Here is a 14,242-nt window from a genome sequence, read left to right as displayed (position 1 = left end):
TATAGCCATTTCTTAAATTCGTTTTCGAATGATGCAGGAAATGCTGTCATGTATAGTGTACTTTCCATAGTGGTGATTTTGCTCGTTGCCATGCCGACCATCACTAAATGCCGATTTGACTGCAGTATAACTCTCAGAATTATCGTCTGCTAGGACACTAAAAAGGCCTCCTCGTTTCCAACAGGTATAACACCATGATTGAGTGCTGGCACCCCAAGCCAGAGCGGCGGCCCACGTTTGCAGAGCTCGTTTCCAGCATCACTGCAATTTTCTCCAGTTTTAGTGGAGAGCACTATGTCCTCCTGAACACGGCGTACGTCAACATCGAGAAGATGGCACCATACCCCTCTCTCATTTTTCCCCACTGTCAGCTGGAGCGAGAGTGTTGCACTTGAGACGTTCAAGTTCATGGGGGCGTCAGGAACAGATCAAACGAAGGTCTCTGCTTGAGATTTTCGAGGCTTGTGCCAGACGAATGAAATAACTACATTTTCCAGGTGACTGAGAGACGCTGGAGGCGAACCCTGCAAGGATCATCGAGGAGCAGAGCGACAGTCAGCCTGTGAGCTTGGAATGAATTATACTCATGATTATTTTCTGCTGAGTTGTCCCAAGAGGAACTGGCACGTCACTGCCAATAAGAGCAGCCCATCTGCCAGAGTTGTGTCCTGCACATCACATACCACATTCCAGCTCTGCCTGGTGCTGCTGAAAGCTCTCCTGAGAGCTGTTATTCATCAGCAGCTGTTGTTGGCTTGGAGCAGTCAGAGGGCTTATATGGACAGGAGATATTAGACTGATAATGATCTTCATGGCAGAGTCAGTGATCACTATTATCAATCCTTATCTACCAAACCTGCTACATATGGTGTATTATACTCCTTGGTTCCTGCTGAACTTTCTGTCTTCTGTCAGGGTCTTCAAGCATCCAAAGGGCATGTTCATTGTTGTGACACATATACTGTAGAATGCAAGTAATAATTGTACAATACATCTTTATATTTTGTGTCATAATTTCCAAAGTTCCTTTGATCTATTTTTCATCATGCTATTGTATTTCAAGCAACCTGTTGTGACATTTCAGACCCTGATATCATGGTGGATCTGGAGGTTGATGTCTCCATGAAGCGGAAGTTTTCATTTGTAAATTAAAATGTGTAAATAGCATGATCTCATTCAAAGGAATGAGTAAGAGGTGTCGTTTTACTATAAAGCATGAACTATGGCCAATGGTATCATAGAAATGGAAGAAGAATGTTTCTGTTCTAGCAGGTAATCAGCATTCTGTGGCTTTGTTATTGAAGCTTTTTAAACATCAGTATGTAGCTGTAGATGTGCTTGGTACATATTCCTGTGTCATGTGGTCAGTATGCCTTCATGTAATAAAGATGACTTGTACAAATACTGCCAGTGATCAGTGTTCATGCTGGATGAGTGAATCAGGGAAGAGATACCTGCGATTCAGTCGTAAGGGCAACACTGTTCCTCGATTTCGGTAGGGGGGTGCAGATTCGGGCAGACAGGAAAGATGCAGCTTCAGAAAACTTCCTGTTCTTTCAATGACCCCAGGAACTTCTCTACACTATTTCTTTTCTATTTTTTCTCATTACCTTATTGACTTCTTGTCAGGGTGTGGGCTGGTTGCGATCACTGGGTGAAAGCGGGTGATCGCACGGGTGTGCAGGCGAGCGAGCAGCAAGCAGGCGAAATACAAGGTTTTATTAATGAGCACAACGGGACGGAATACTGACATTGACAACATCAATGACAGACAATGAACTCAGGCAAGACATGGACTGAAATAGACAGGACTGGCCGAAAATAAGTGGACACAGCTGGGTACGTTCGGGGAAGCACACGTGGATAATCGGGGTCGTGGCACACACGAGGATCGTACGGCATGACATTTCTAGCCATCACAATTTTTTTTCATTGTACTAAAATATTTTTACTTGATATTTCCAGTCATTTCATTTGCTCCACCCAGTATAATCTTTAATTTGATAATGTAATGTTTGTATGTGTTATCAAGCATCAGCTGCTTTTATATTAGCGGGCTGTTCTGTGAATTGCCAAAGCTTATTTCTTTCAGTGTGGTCCTATGTCTCCCAATACATTCCTATATCTTTCAGTGTGGTCCTATGTCTCCCGATACGTTCCTGTGTCTTTCAGTGTGGTCCTATGTCTCCCGATACGTTCCTGTGTCTTTCAGTGTGGTCCTATGTCTCCCGATACGTTCCTGTGTCTTTCAGTGTGGTCCTATGTCTCCCGATACGTTCCTATGTCTTTCAGTGTGGTCCTATGTCTCCCGATACGCTCCTATTTCAACTGATGCATTCCCAGTGCGTTCCTGTTCCTCTAAGTTTGTTCCAGTTTTTCCTAACGCATTCCTATTTCTCTCCTGTTTCATGTTATCAGTGATGCTGAATTATTTTAAGTCAACATTTAAGTCTAATGAAGAACAAACAGGCTTGGGGGAACATATGTACTGTGGGCAACAGCCACATTTCAATTAAATCAGCTTTTTTACTGTACTTCTGCACACTCATAATTGCCCAATTTATTTTTAAAAAAAGGCTATTTATTTTTAAACCTGTCCGCCCTCGTCTGAGCTAAAGTTAAATGTACACTCATAGCATAATAATTCTTTTGTATAGGTAGATAGGAATTCTTTAGTTTTGGCATATTCCATCTTGCTCCTATGTGACACATACTGTAAGGTGAGAGCAAAATTTTGGGTCAGAGTGGAGGATCATCCATTCATCCGGCACCCTGTAGCCTTGCTCAAGGGCCCTACAGTGATATGTGACTCATCTAGAGACCATGATATTTGGACCAGCAACCACCCAACTCCTAACCCACGGAACCATACAGCTCCATGATGTTTTACTGAAAGGAACGTACCGGGACTGCTAGCTTACCGTACTGCAACGGCATACGCTCAGATTCAGAACGCTGCAAAAAATATTGGGTACTGTTAATGTCGACTGCTGCTTAAAATTAATTGTTCGCAGAACCGCTCTGTCACGAAATCGCTGCTCCCGGCATCTCGCTTCTTTCAAGCAGAGGGATACAGTTTCACTGTCTGACCTCCAAGCCCTTGGAGGTCTGAGCGACTTACCGCAAAGTTGTTAAGAACACAACCACTAGCAGACCAGGATGCAGATGGAAGAAACAGGTGCTGACTGCGTTTAACAGGCAAATAGATTTTTAGAAACACTACTTAACACACGTTCGCTAAATGCTGTTAATGTTGCACTTTGTCTGTTGCCATGTAGAGTTCTCTTACTAGATTCTTGTCTTTTTTTCTTTTTTGGAAGACATGGTACAGCTCCTGCTCTGGTACTGCTCACTGCGCATTCACTGGAGGCTCCGCCTAGCTGCTCCTGTGCCCAGCAGATTCCTTGACCGCCATATGCTTGTAATGCTATTTGCCTCACTTGTGTGTTGCTTTTGATAAAAGCATCCCCTAAATAAAAATACATGTAAATGAATGTAAAAGAGCTATGAAATATTGGGGAAAATACCTGAACATTTACAAAATTGTATTTAGACAGAAGGATCTGCATCTCCAATGCACATTACCCAGAATTTGAGAATACATGTGGTGTCACGTCAAGCAGAACTGGGTAATTCAGGTCCAGAGAGTAAAAGTCCAGACTGGGATTTTGTTTCAATCAACCAGTTGAGTACTCTGTGACGGTGACTCTTTACGCTCAACTGGTTGGTTGAAACAAAATCCCGGTCTGGACTTTTACTCTCTGGACCTGCATTACCCAACTGTGTGAAGCATGTACTATAACAATACCTATATTATTTACATTACCTTCATGTATAATAAATGCATTATTCAGAAAGACATAATACAGCTCTATGTCATACACCTAAATATGGAACTAATGCCTTATTACCTTATGCTGGTTGTTCATTATTTTCCCTGCTGTTTTTCCAATGGAGGAATTTATTTCTTCAATAAATAAACAAATAACAGCTGTTCCCTTACGCCAATGCCCAAAGCAGAGACCTTTAGCAGAAATGCCCAGGAAGCAGTACTAAAACCAGCCAGGAGAGGGAGACACTCACCACAAGTAAGGACTGGAAGAACAAAGTACACAGAAGTAGACAAATCTAGAAGGACCATGTCAGCATCTCTCTAGACAAATTATTCATGCATCTCACAACTGCTTATCCTGGTCAGAGTCACAGAGAAGTCTGAACTTGAGGGGTACACCCAGGACTGGATGTCAGTCCATCCAGGGATGAATCCCGGCAAGGTCGAGAGGTACAAACGCCCAGGGTGGCATCTTCTGAGGGGATGCCAACCTGTTGCCATCCGTGGAGCCACCATGAAAATCATGCCACCATGTTAGGAAAATGCCCAACTTGTCATTTGTACAGAGAATCAAGAACACGGCTTTTGTTGTTATTAGAGGCTGAGTCAGATTCCCCGTTGAGGTAAATTGCAGTACGAAGGCAGAGAATAACCCCATAGCTGATAGAGATCTCAGGCAGGAACAAACCTTTATTTGCGTGTTCATGGTAATTAGCAGAACCAAACTATTTAATGGTCAGATGACGTTGGAACAGATTTACTTATAGCCATTATGTTAAAGACAAGGTGGACTGGCATGACAACATGGCTACAAGAGGAAGAGAAAGATACTGTCGTAGCTAATGTCATGTGGTTCACGTCAGGGGTAATATCAAGGTGAAAGTGAACACTAAACACACCTTGGCGGAAAGTTGGTTCTGTCGTAGGACTGAGATGGGACTCCTTGCAAGCAGAGGTGGAGAAGAACAGTGCCCAAACTGTAGTTCTGAATAATGATGGCCATCCTCTCCATTAAGAGTTGGCACAGCTGAGGGGCACCGACTTCGGGATTTTCACCCTGAATTGCACAACTGAGTGTTTCAGGTCCTCCTAGGTGCTTTTGTGATACATTTCTGCAGCATAATTTAAACACAGTGAAAGAGAGAAGACAAATAAATGAAAGAAAACCAGATGACAACAGAGGAGAGGAACCAAAATGGATGGATTTATGAATGAATGAATGAATAAATGAATGAATGAATGAATGAATGGTGAGGGAGAGTGGACTGTCGAACCACTACACAAGCTCGGACAGTCACATATATTTGGAAAGGCACTGACATCTAGCGGCAAAAACTAGCTATAGCTTGTTTTAGTATTGGGTAAACAATCACTTTGCAAAAAGGTGTCAACTTAGTAGTAAGAACACGGAAAAACAGAACGGTTTCAAATGGGTGCACGCACCGTACTGTGATAGCGACTTTGTGAGCACATGCACGCCGAAAGTTGCAGAAGCGTCGGCCAATACAAGTCGGACCACAAATGCGGTTGCAGACAAATTTAGACCTCGCCTGTTTTCGTGTGTTTTCTTTATGCAGCACCACGTGGCGAATAACCCAGTGATTATTATCTACATCAGCAGCGCCACATGGCGCCTTCTGAAAACCTTCTGAAACCGAGAGAGCAAGTGAAGAGTCGTCTGCTTGAAATGTCACACGTCGTCACTAATTTGTTTGCCTGAAGCGTTTGTGAGGGTATGGGGGTAATTTTCCAAACTGAGAGGTGAACTCAAAATCGGACTGGGTGCGGTGAGGCCAGTTAGCTGCAGAGATAGATTAGATAGACAGACAGGTGAACAGAAAGAGAGAGAGAGAATTCATTGCCAAAGAAACTTAAAGTAAGAGAACTACACATAACATAACACACTTACGTACAAAAAAATTAATAAATCAATCAAAATAAACATCTTTATACTCGGATTATGGGATATGTCTTTGAAACGTACGTGGTACTCCAAAAAAATTTCGGTTAAAAATACGGTTATCGCACTGTGTATTATCCAGTTGCTTTGTCTTATAAATCATTGAGAATACAACAATCTGGACAAAATATGAATTCCTATGTCATATTTTATTTGTGGTAACATATCACGGTTAGAATTCCTTTGTCTAGAACAGCAATATCAACCCTACAGCGTGATTTGGTCTATGTCCTGTCATTGCAATGGTGAAACAATGCATTACAGCGCACAATAAAATCACTGGCGCTGTCTGCGTAGCGCGCAGGTGGCTGCTCCAGCCAGCGCATCCGCGAGCTCCTTCTCTCACCTCCAGCGCGATCCAATGACATGCGCCCGTGAGGCTTCCGAGCGCCGCGCCGGGGCCCGCCCCTCGGTGGCGTCACCCCGCATTCAGAGCGAAGATGGCGGATCATGAGGAGCAGTTAACTGACGACGAGAAGGTAGGGATGCTCTGTTTCGACATTTCATTAACCGGGGAAGCGCCTCCTTAAGAGACGCGGCTGTTTACATCGAGTGCCCCCCTCAGTTTGTTATTATACGAGGTAGAGGTATTAGAAAGCTGCTGGCTACAACGGCGTCAGTCTTATTTTTATCCCCTCGGTCTGCCGCCCCACTTCCGCTCCAGTCTGCGAGTCTCAGACGGAGCCCCAGCGCTGGGAAGCTCCGTGCGTTCCGGCTACTGAAACTGGAGCGCCCGCTCGTCTGTCGCGTTTGTATGTCCCCTGAATTGCTGCTGTTCGGGCCGTGCTGCCCCTAGCCTACCTCTGTATGTATGGGCAGCGCCTGTCCATGCAGACCCCAGTTTGCGGGGTGAGGCGGGCGTCTCCTCGTATGAGGCCGGGGGTGCGCTCTACGTTATTAAAGATTTCTCTTAATATTGCGAGCCCACTCTCTCTTTCCATGCTAGCTATTAATTCATGTTTATTTCCTCCTGTACCTTGTTACAGGTCACTCTTAACATGCCCGTTCATGTTCATTCATGGTTATTTCCTCCATCGTTTTACGGAAGCTAGAAATGTGCTGTGGAATTACGAGCAGAGAAATGCATCATTTTGACGCGAACAATGCAAACACCACAATGTCGTTTTGTTGTGCAGTTGAAGGTTTTACTGCAGCTGGGACCAAATGCAGCCTCTCATGAATCTGTGCTGAATCATTGCAACTGAATTAGGATATCTGTGATTCCCATCTTTACATGAAGGCGTAGAATGACGTTTTTCAGCAGTATTTCATGCACGCAGGTTTTTAATTTAAAATATTTTTTTACCAATAATCACAATTCCTGGAACTACAGTATTACTAGAAGTACATTATTAATTCACGTTGGTATGACGACATTGTCTGTAAATCGTCAGAGCAGGTGAGCATGAGGGATTCCACATTTCGGAACTGGTTTGGAAGGTGTTATATTTAGTCATTTACTGGCGTATTTGACTTGCGAGTTTAACTTAATGGCCACATATAAGGCGAGCTGCTTCAAAAATCATAAAAGTTACATGTGTTGTTCTCGCTGTAGGTGATGTTCCACAGAGAGGAATGCAAGACCTGGAGATATGTGACATGTGGGAACATGTCTGTCTTGCAGCTGTGTGTAATTTAGGCATTTACACAGGAAACTTTACACGTAGACCAGTATGACTGAAGAATCATCAATTGATTTCATATACTGGAAGAAGTGTAAAGCCGTTCCACTTAAACTTTTCTTCACACCACACAGATGATCACCAGGAAGAGGCCGTTGATCCTTTTTCAATGAGTATAATTACTCTATATTTAACAATGGTGATTTATTGCAAAGTCGTGTGCAATTCTCACTCAAATCCTCCAAGGTGATTTAATACAAGGTTATATATGACACTCTGGAAAAATTATCCAGCTGAGCACCTTGGTTAATGTGTGTGAGGTTCGTGGCATGCATTCAAACTGTCTTGGGCATTTAAGATGTACGCAGAATCACTTTATTTGCTCCTAATCCAAATTTACACAGATGGAGTTTTTCAGAGAAAAGAGGAGTTTCAGGGTGCCCATGTGTGAGAGCTTGAAAGCTACTGTTTACATCTATTTATAATAATGTGTGGGTACATTTCAAACAGTTTTTTTTGTGTTATATCAGTAACAGTGTGCCCTTGGACCTCGTTTTACAATGGATACTTTTGACCAGTCTCTCATTTTCAAAGGGGTGCGTTTTTCACAGTGTTCAGTCCTCATAGCTTAGTCCTTATTTTAAAAAGACACACAGAAATATTTGTTCAGGTACTGGGTCAGCGTGGCGCTGAATGTTGGCACATACTGCCGTCTCTCAGATGCTACTGGGCTACCTGGCCAGCTGTGTTTCAGAATATAGAACAGATGTGACACTGCTTGGCCAGATGTGTCGCCTGGCTATCCATGTGACTCCCATCGTCCCACTGTGCTGGTGCAGCAGTAAACATGGTCCTTGAACTGCGCTGTCCCTGTACACTGAGCTGAGTGTTCTCTCCCAGTACAGAGTGATTAATGGCCTGGCTTTAAGCTTTGGATACAAACATGCTTTTGCCATCCTATGAGCCTAAAGTTCCATGTTTCCCGGCGGTGTAATTTAATTCACCCCAGAGTTAGATGGTCCTTCATCCTGGTCTGAAGTGGAAATTTACAGACGCACAAACGAGCCCAACCTCTCAAAAGTCTTTAGAGCCAGCTGAAAGCCATTATGACTTAGCTTTGGACACCCAAAAATTTGGCAGATTTCAGGGTTATCCCTTTGAAATCTCATTCTGGGAGTACTGGGGCTGTCTAGGTGACTTGTATTTGGCGTTTAATCTTTTGCATGTAAGATGTAACTACCCCAATATCGGTGCTGCTGTTCGTGCTTTTTAAATAAGGAAACGTTTCATTAAACCTGAAACCACTGCAGTTAATGGAAGGCCCTGTATGACCGCCTAGGTAACGTGGGCCCTTTGTCACTCTGTCGGTATGAGGTGCTCGCTGGGCTCCAGCACTCGGGCTGAAACAGCAGAGAAACCAAACTGCAGCTCTTTATCACAGGAACAATGGCTGCCTTTCTGTCGACCCCTTTTGAGAAACCAAGGCCGAGGTCCAGGTTCAGATGAACAGGTTCACACAGGAAGTCTGCTGACTGTGAAGCAGTTTCAGCATTTGAATGGAATCCTGCCTTATCAGAATCAGACAGATCTTAGGCAAGTATATTAAACATTCAAGGAATGTATCTTGGTGGGTGTGTCCCAGTATGAGAGACAACAATCAAGACGATTTCAAGTCAGTTTACAAGTATGTACACATGAAATTTTTACACATACTATTTACACTAGACTGTCTACCGAGTGTCAGAAGCAACATGGGATGAAATTCAGGGTGACATAAATAAATAGTGAATGTAAATAAACAAGGGCAATGTTAGCAATAGTTATGCCACTTCTACAGTTTAGGTAATCCCATTACCAAAAATCTCATACAGTCGGTGAAGGGTGCAATCCATAATGCAGTATAATTTGATAGTTGGGATACAATAGCGGAGAACTGATGGTATTTCAAGCAACACAAGTCAGTTCCTTTCAAATTGTAGCCATGTTTTGCCCTGAGTGTAATTCTGTTACCATAGAGCTAGCCATGTGGAATCCCAGCTGACCAAAGTGCACAGTGTCTGCAGTCAGCAGACCAGTTACTGTCGATGAGGGACACTGATGTGGGATGAAAACTGTCCCTGTGTCTGGTGATTTGGTCTTGATGGCTCCTGAAAGTCGTCTGCCGGAGGGTGGTGGCTGGATGCCCCACTTTCTGCCGTCGTCTGTCAGTTCGAGGCCCTGCCTGATAAAGGCCCCACTTCCTTTAACTGGCAAGTGTTTTTCTTTCTATAAGGCAGCCGCATGGCAAGCCGCTGTACCCCCCCAGGCCTGCGGCAGGGGACACGGCCGGCCAGTGACATGCCCATGTACGGTCATGCGTTCCATCTCTCCTGCCACACAGACGGTTTCATCGCGACAGGAAGTTTTGCAGCAATACTGTGATGAATGTGCATAACTGGCTATCGATTCAAGGCAGATACACCTCCTAAAAAGCCGGGGTGTCATTTGTACATTTTATTTTGCAGACACTTTGATCCAAAGCGACATACTTTTTTTGAAAAGGCAGGGTCAGACACTTCCGGGAGCAGTATAATTACCCTGCTGACTGTGGGATTTACCAGCACCCTTAGTCATATCCATGGCTTAACTGAAGCCACACACTGGCCCACACTCTTTAATGAAGGGCGCTTTTCAGTCTTTTAATTAAAGAGTGACTTGGGCAGCCCTGCACCATGTTTTGTAAAATACTATTTGTGTCTTAGTATTAATACCTTGATGTTAAAGAGTATTGTCCCCTTTGAGGATTAACTTCCTGTTTCACATGGCATTGGTTCTCTGATGTGTCATCGGTCACGTTATCTCCCGTCGCTACACCTCAGTGCTCTTACATTACAGGTGCGCATCGCTGCAAACTTCATCATCCACGCCCCTCCTGGAGAGTTCAACGAAGTTTTCAAGGGTAAGTTTGGAGCCCATGACCTGTAGGGGGGGCATCAGGACGGTACCAACCCCCCCCCCCCCGAATTAGGGGAGATTGTCTCGTGGAGCTCAGAAGGTTACGACTATAAAATATTCATAAACTGAATCATATTTATAGATTAATTTTAAATCATTATTGATCAGGCGTCTAATTCCTCACATTCTAAGAGCAGGTTTTCCATTAGTCACTCAGGGCCAGGTTAGCCGTGAGCCAGCAGCTGGATGTGCATTACAGAGGGAAACCCCCAGAGAGAACCCCCCAGGAGAGGTTTCTCTGGAGCTGGAATTACCCTTAATGACCACAGCAGGGGAATTCCCGCACGTCTGGGGTGCCGATGAGGATCCTGCCACTACAATTAAATTCTACTCTAGGTTACCCTCTGTGGCATCTTGGTGCTTGCTGTAATTAAGCGGCCGTTGCCTCTGTCTCTGCCTCTGAATGACACTCTGTTCCGTGCCGCACGCTGAAGTGAGGTGTGAGGGTGTGTTAGTGTGATCTCTCTGCTTTCAGATGTGAGGCTGCTTCTGGACAACGATGATCTTCTCAGGGATGGAGCAGCGCAGTAAGTTCACAGCTGCTGCAGCGTGTCATTACAAATGCAGCATAAATATCTCGGCGTTTAATGCTGCTTTGTTCTATGGTTTTCCTTAAAGTGCATTCGCACAATACAACGCGGACCAGTTCACACCGGTTCAAATCACGGGACACAAAGAGCAGGTATGTGAAATATGAATCACATCGCACTTTTCATACTGTAATGCTACGTTACATCCCACAGAAACGTCTCCAAATATAGCTCCTGTCTTAAGTTATTCAGTGCTGATACTTAATGGACCAGTAAAAGTGGAATAGCGTGAATGGAAAAGGTCTCCAGTCTTGCGAGATGGTGGTGCTTATTCTTCTCCCCAGGTCTTAATCACAGAGCATGGCGACCTGGGCAATGGCCGCATTCTGGACCCCAAGAACAAAATTTCCTTCAAGTTCGACCACCTGAGGAAGGAGGCGAGTGACCCCCGACCCCACGACGTGGACGCCAGCATCGAGAGCTGGAGGAGTGCCGTGGATGCTGCCGTCCGCACCTATGTCAAGGAGCACTACCCCAACGGCGTCTGCACCGTAAGTGCGGCCTTCCGCCTGGGCCAGTGGCGTACTACTGTGCAACCCAGATCATCAACTCTGGAGGTTCCAGCTTCAGTGTCTGCTGATGATGTGTGTGTTGATTGGCTGTACTTTTGTGGTGGGTGGCTGAGTAGGTTAGGATGCCAGCCCTGTGATCAGAAGGTCACTGGTACAAATCCCAGTCTTGGCAGTTTGATTTCACCATCGGGCCCCTGAGCAAGTCCGCCGTCTCTTAGTTGCTCCAGGGACTGCCTGCCCTTGCTGCCTTGACTTGTAAATTAATTTTGTTGGAAAATCAAGTAATCAGACTTGCGTTGTTGTTCCTCTGCTGTCATTTAATAGATATATGGGAAAACCATCGACAAACATCAGACTATCATCGTGTGCATCGAGTGCCATCAGTTTCAGCCCAAAAATTTCTGGTATGTTCTGTGCTCATCACTACCTTCCTGTGTTACAGTGAGGGAATTGTTTTTTATTATTATTTTGTTACTATATTACTTCGCCAGGACAGGACATGTGCTCTCATATGCAAGTGAATTCATCACTGACTGAAAAAGAAGCCTTTTCGAATGATGGTGTGGTCTTTGATATCTGTACCCTATAGGAATGGACGCTGGAGGTCTGAATGGAAGTTCACCATTACCCCTTCATCTACTGAAGTGATGGGAATCATGAAGATCCAGGTATAGCGACAGAGTCTTGCTGCTTTTTCTCTATGGCCCTGTAGACCTCTTCAAAGGCTTCCTTATGTCTGAAAAGGTAACAAAAAAAAGTAACTCACTGCTAAGTTAGCAAGAGAAGCCGAGTTGTAGCGGTTCAGTCAGGAAATCCTGTGATAACCTCAAGTCTCCTTTGGTGATGAAACACAATAGGGCACATGTGGCAAATACGACAGAAGCCAGAAGAACACGTGCCGATCAAGTCAGATGTTCTATATATGCACAATCTGGTCTTAGATGTGCTTTGTTTTCTTGGATGGTAGGTCCACTATTATGAAGATGGAAACGTTCAGCTAGTGAGCCACAAGGAAGCTCGGGAATCGATGACGGTCTCGGTGCGTATGTAACAAATGTGTGGCTAAAAGCCGGAAGGCCTCATTGTGCCTTTGGAGTCCTTTCTGTGTGAGACATCTGTGCCTGCATGTAAATTCAATTGCACTCATGTTCATTATAAATTCTTAATTGAATCAGGATTTAAGTGTTTATTTCTGCATTAGACCCAAGAGAAAACGGCAAGTGAATTCGTGAAGATAATGGAGGCTGCAGAGAATGATTACCAAGTATGTTTTCTGAAATCCGTAAATTCTACCGACGGTCAAATTCTGTGCTTAATTCCGTTTCTCTTTTTATTCCTTAAACTTCTTATGTCTGTTCAGTGTTTTGTAGAGATGACCTCAATCCCGCCAAATTAAACACTTACATCTTCTATGTGCCGCTTTTCCACTTGAGGGTTACGGTGTAATTAAATACGATAATAGCCCAACTGCCACAGTGTTGGTACGACATAACCCCAAGCCCCTTTGTCTCTCAGACCGCAATTAACGAGAATTACCAGACCATGTCGGACACGACCTTCAAAGCTCTACGTCGGCAGCTCCCTGTGACGCGCACCAAGATCGACTGGAACAAGATCCTGAGCTACAAGATCGGCAAGGAGATGCAGAACGCTTAGGGACAGCATTGCATGCTGGGATTGCTGTTTGTCCATGTACAAAGTAAAGTCTGTCAAAATGTAAGATATCGATCATACTTAAAATGCTTACTTTTATTACATATTTTATAATAATCTTTTTTTTCCCCCCCTTCAAGTTTGCCGACGTGTGTGTGCTGTTGCGTGGGGATGTGCGAGCGGCTAAAAAAAAATAGTTTCATGTGCGATACTGTTGCAGCTATGGTCTCGTGAAAATGTGACCGCCATTTTTGATTCTAAAGAAAGGAAGCTGTCATAAGATTGTTGCTCAGTGTCAGTACCTGTAAGTTTTACTGTGCGATCATCATTCCTCTATTACACGGCTTCATCTCCCAAAGCACATGCTCAGATTCCTGCATATGTGTCTAACTTCATTCCCAGCCACCTGAGCGAGAACTTTAATCAATAACCTGAACTCAGCTAACGAGCTATATGAAAGTAACAAAAACAGGGTGAGCCTACGTGAAATGTCTTTAACTACTCAAAATGCGGCGTGTTGCTACTTATGTTCATTGTTTATATTACGTGCCCATGTTAGGAATGGAAATGGCTGTAATACCAAGGCATACTGTAATATATCTGTATTAAATGATCTGTCACTTTGGTGATCTGCGTCATCTTGGAATGAACTGTAATGCAGTGAAAATTATGTGGCATTAAATGACAGATTTTCTATTTAAATGTGACTTTTCTGCAAGTGCACAGTCTACTCCAAACCTCTCTTCCCAAAAAGGTCTGTAATATCATACTGGAACCCATCGGCACAGCATCCTGACCACAGACCCCGGCTCTCTGGCCTAATGGAGCATCAGTCTCAGAACTCAGAACCAGAAATTGAAGCAGAGTAGGCTGTTTGTGGAGGAGGTGTTGGTCTGTAACACCGTCCTATGTAGCTAGATACAGCATAGCAGTTATGAATGTAATTTACACTCACCTTTGCATTGTGGACAGGAGCGGCTACAGGTTTGATGGGTTAGGACTTGACAGGGTTACCAACTTTGGTCAAGGGGATAGAGTGAGATTTTTAATTCCAGACAAGTCTGCACACACATCCACAT

The 14,242-nt window shown here is 44.2% G+C and overlaps 2 protein-coding genes across 5 annotated transcripts in view; both read left to right on the top strand.

The window, feature by feature from the left end:
- met (MET proto-oncogene, receptor tyrosine kinase) overlaps window positions 1-1,405 on the top strand; it is a 30,528-nt gene extending 29,123 nt beyond the window's left edge. For all 4 annotated transcript variants that reach the window (XM_049025642.1, XM_049025651.1, XM_049025634.1 and 1 more), the window contains exon 21: window positions 185-1,405. In XM_049025642.1, the coding sequence (XP_048881599.1) occupies window positions 185-395 (211 nt within the window). In that variant the 3' untranslated portion in view covers window positions 396-1,405. The remainder of the gene's footprint in view (window positions 1-184) is intronic.
- A 4,752-nt stretch (window positions 1,406-6,157) lies between these two features.
- Window positions 6,158-13,865, top strand: LOC125738814 (F-actin-capping protein subunit alpha-2-like). Its single transcript, XM_049008210.1, has 10 exons — window positions 6,158-6,271; window positions 10,289-10,352; window positions 10,884-10,935; window positions 11,027-11,090; window positions 11,283-11,489; window positions 11,835-11,914; window positions 12,100-12,178; window positions 12,478-12,549; window positions 12,712-12,774; window positions 13,026-13,865. Exons 1-10 carry the CDS (start codon window positions 6,233-6,235, stop codon window positions 13,164-13,166), a joined length of 861 nt encoding a protein of 286 aa, XP_048864167.1. The 5' UTR covers window positions 6,158-6,232; the 3' UTR covers window positions 13,167-13,865.
- The last annotated feature ends 377 nt before the right edge of the window (window positions 13,866-14,242 follow it).

Source organism: Brienomyrus brachyistius, chromosome 1, assembly GCF_023856365.1.
Source record: "Brienomyrus brachyistius isolate T26 chromosome 1, BBRACH_0.4, whole genome shotgun sequence".
Classification (NCBI taxonomy): domain Eukaryota; kingdom Metazoa; phylum Chordata; class Actinopteri; order Osteoglossiformes; family Mormyridae; genus Brienomyrus; species Brienomyrus brachyistius.
The sequence above is the reverse complement of the archived record's forward strand: the minus strand, read 5'-3'. Positions and strand labels throughout refer to the sequence as shown.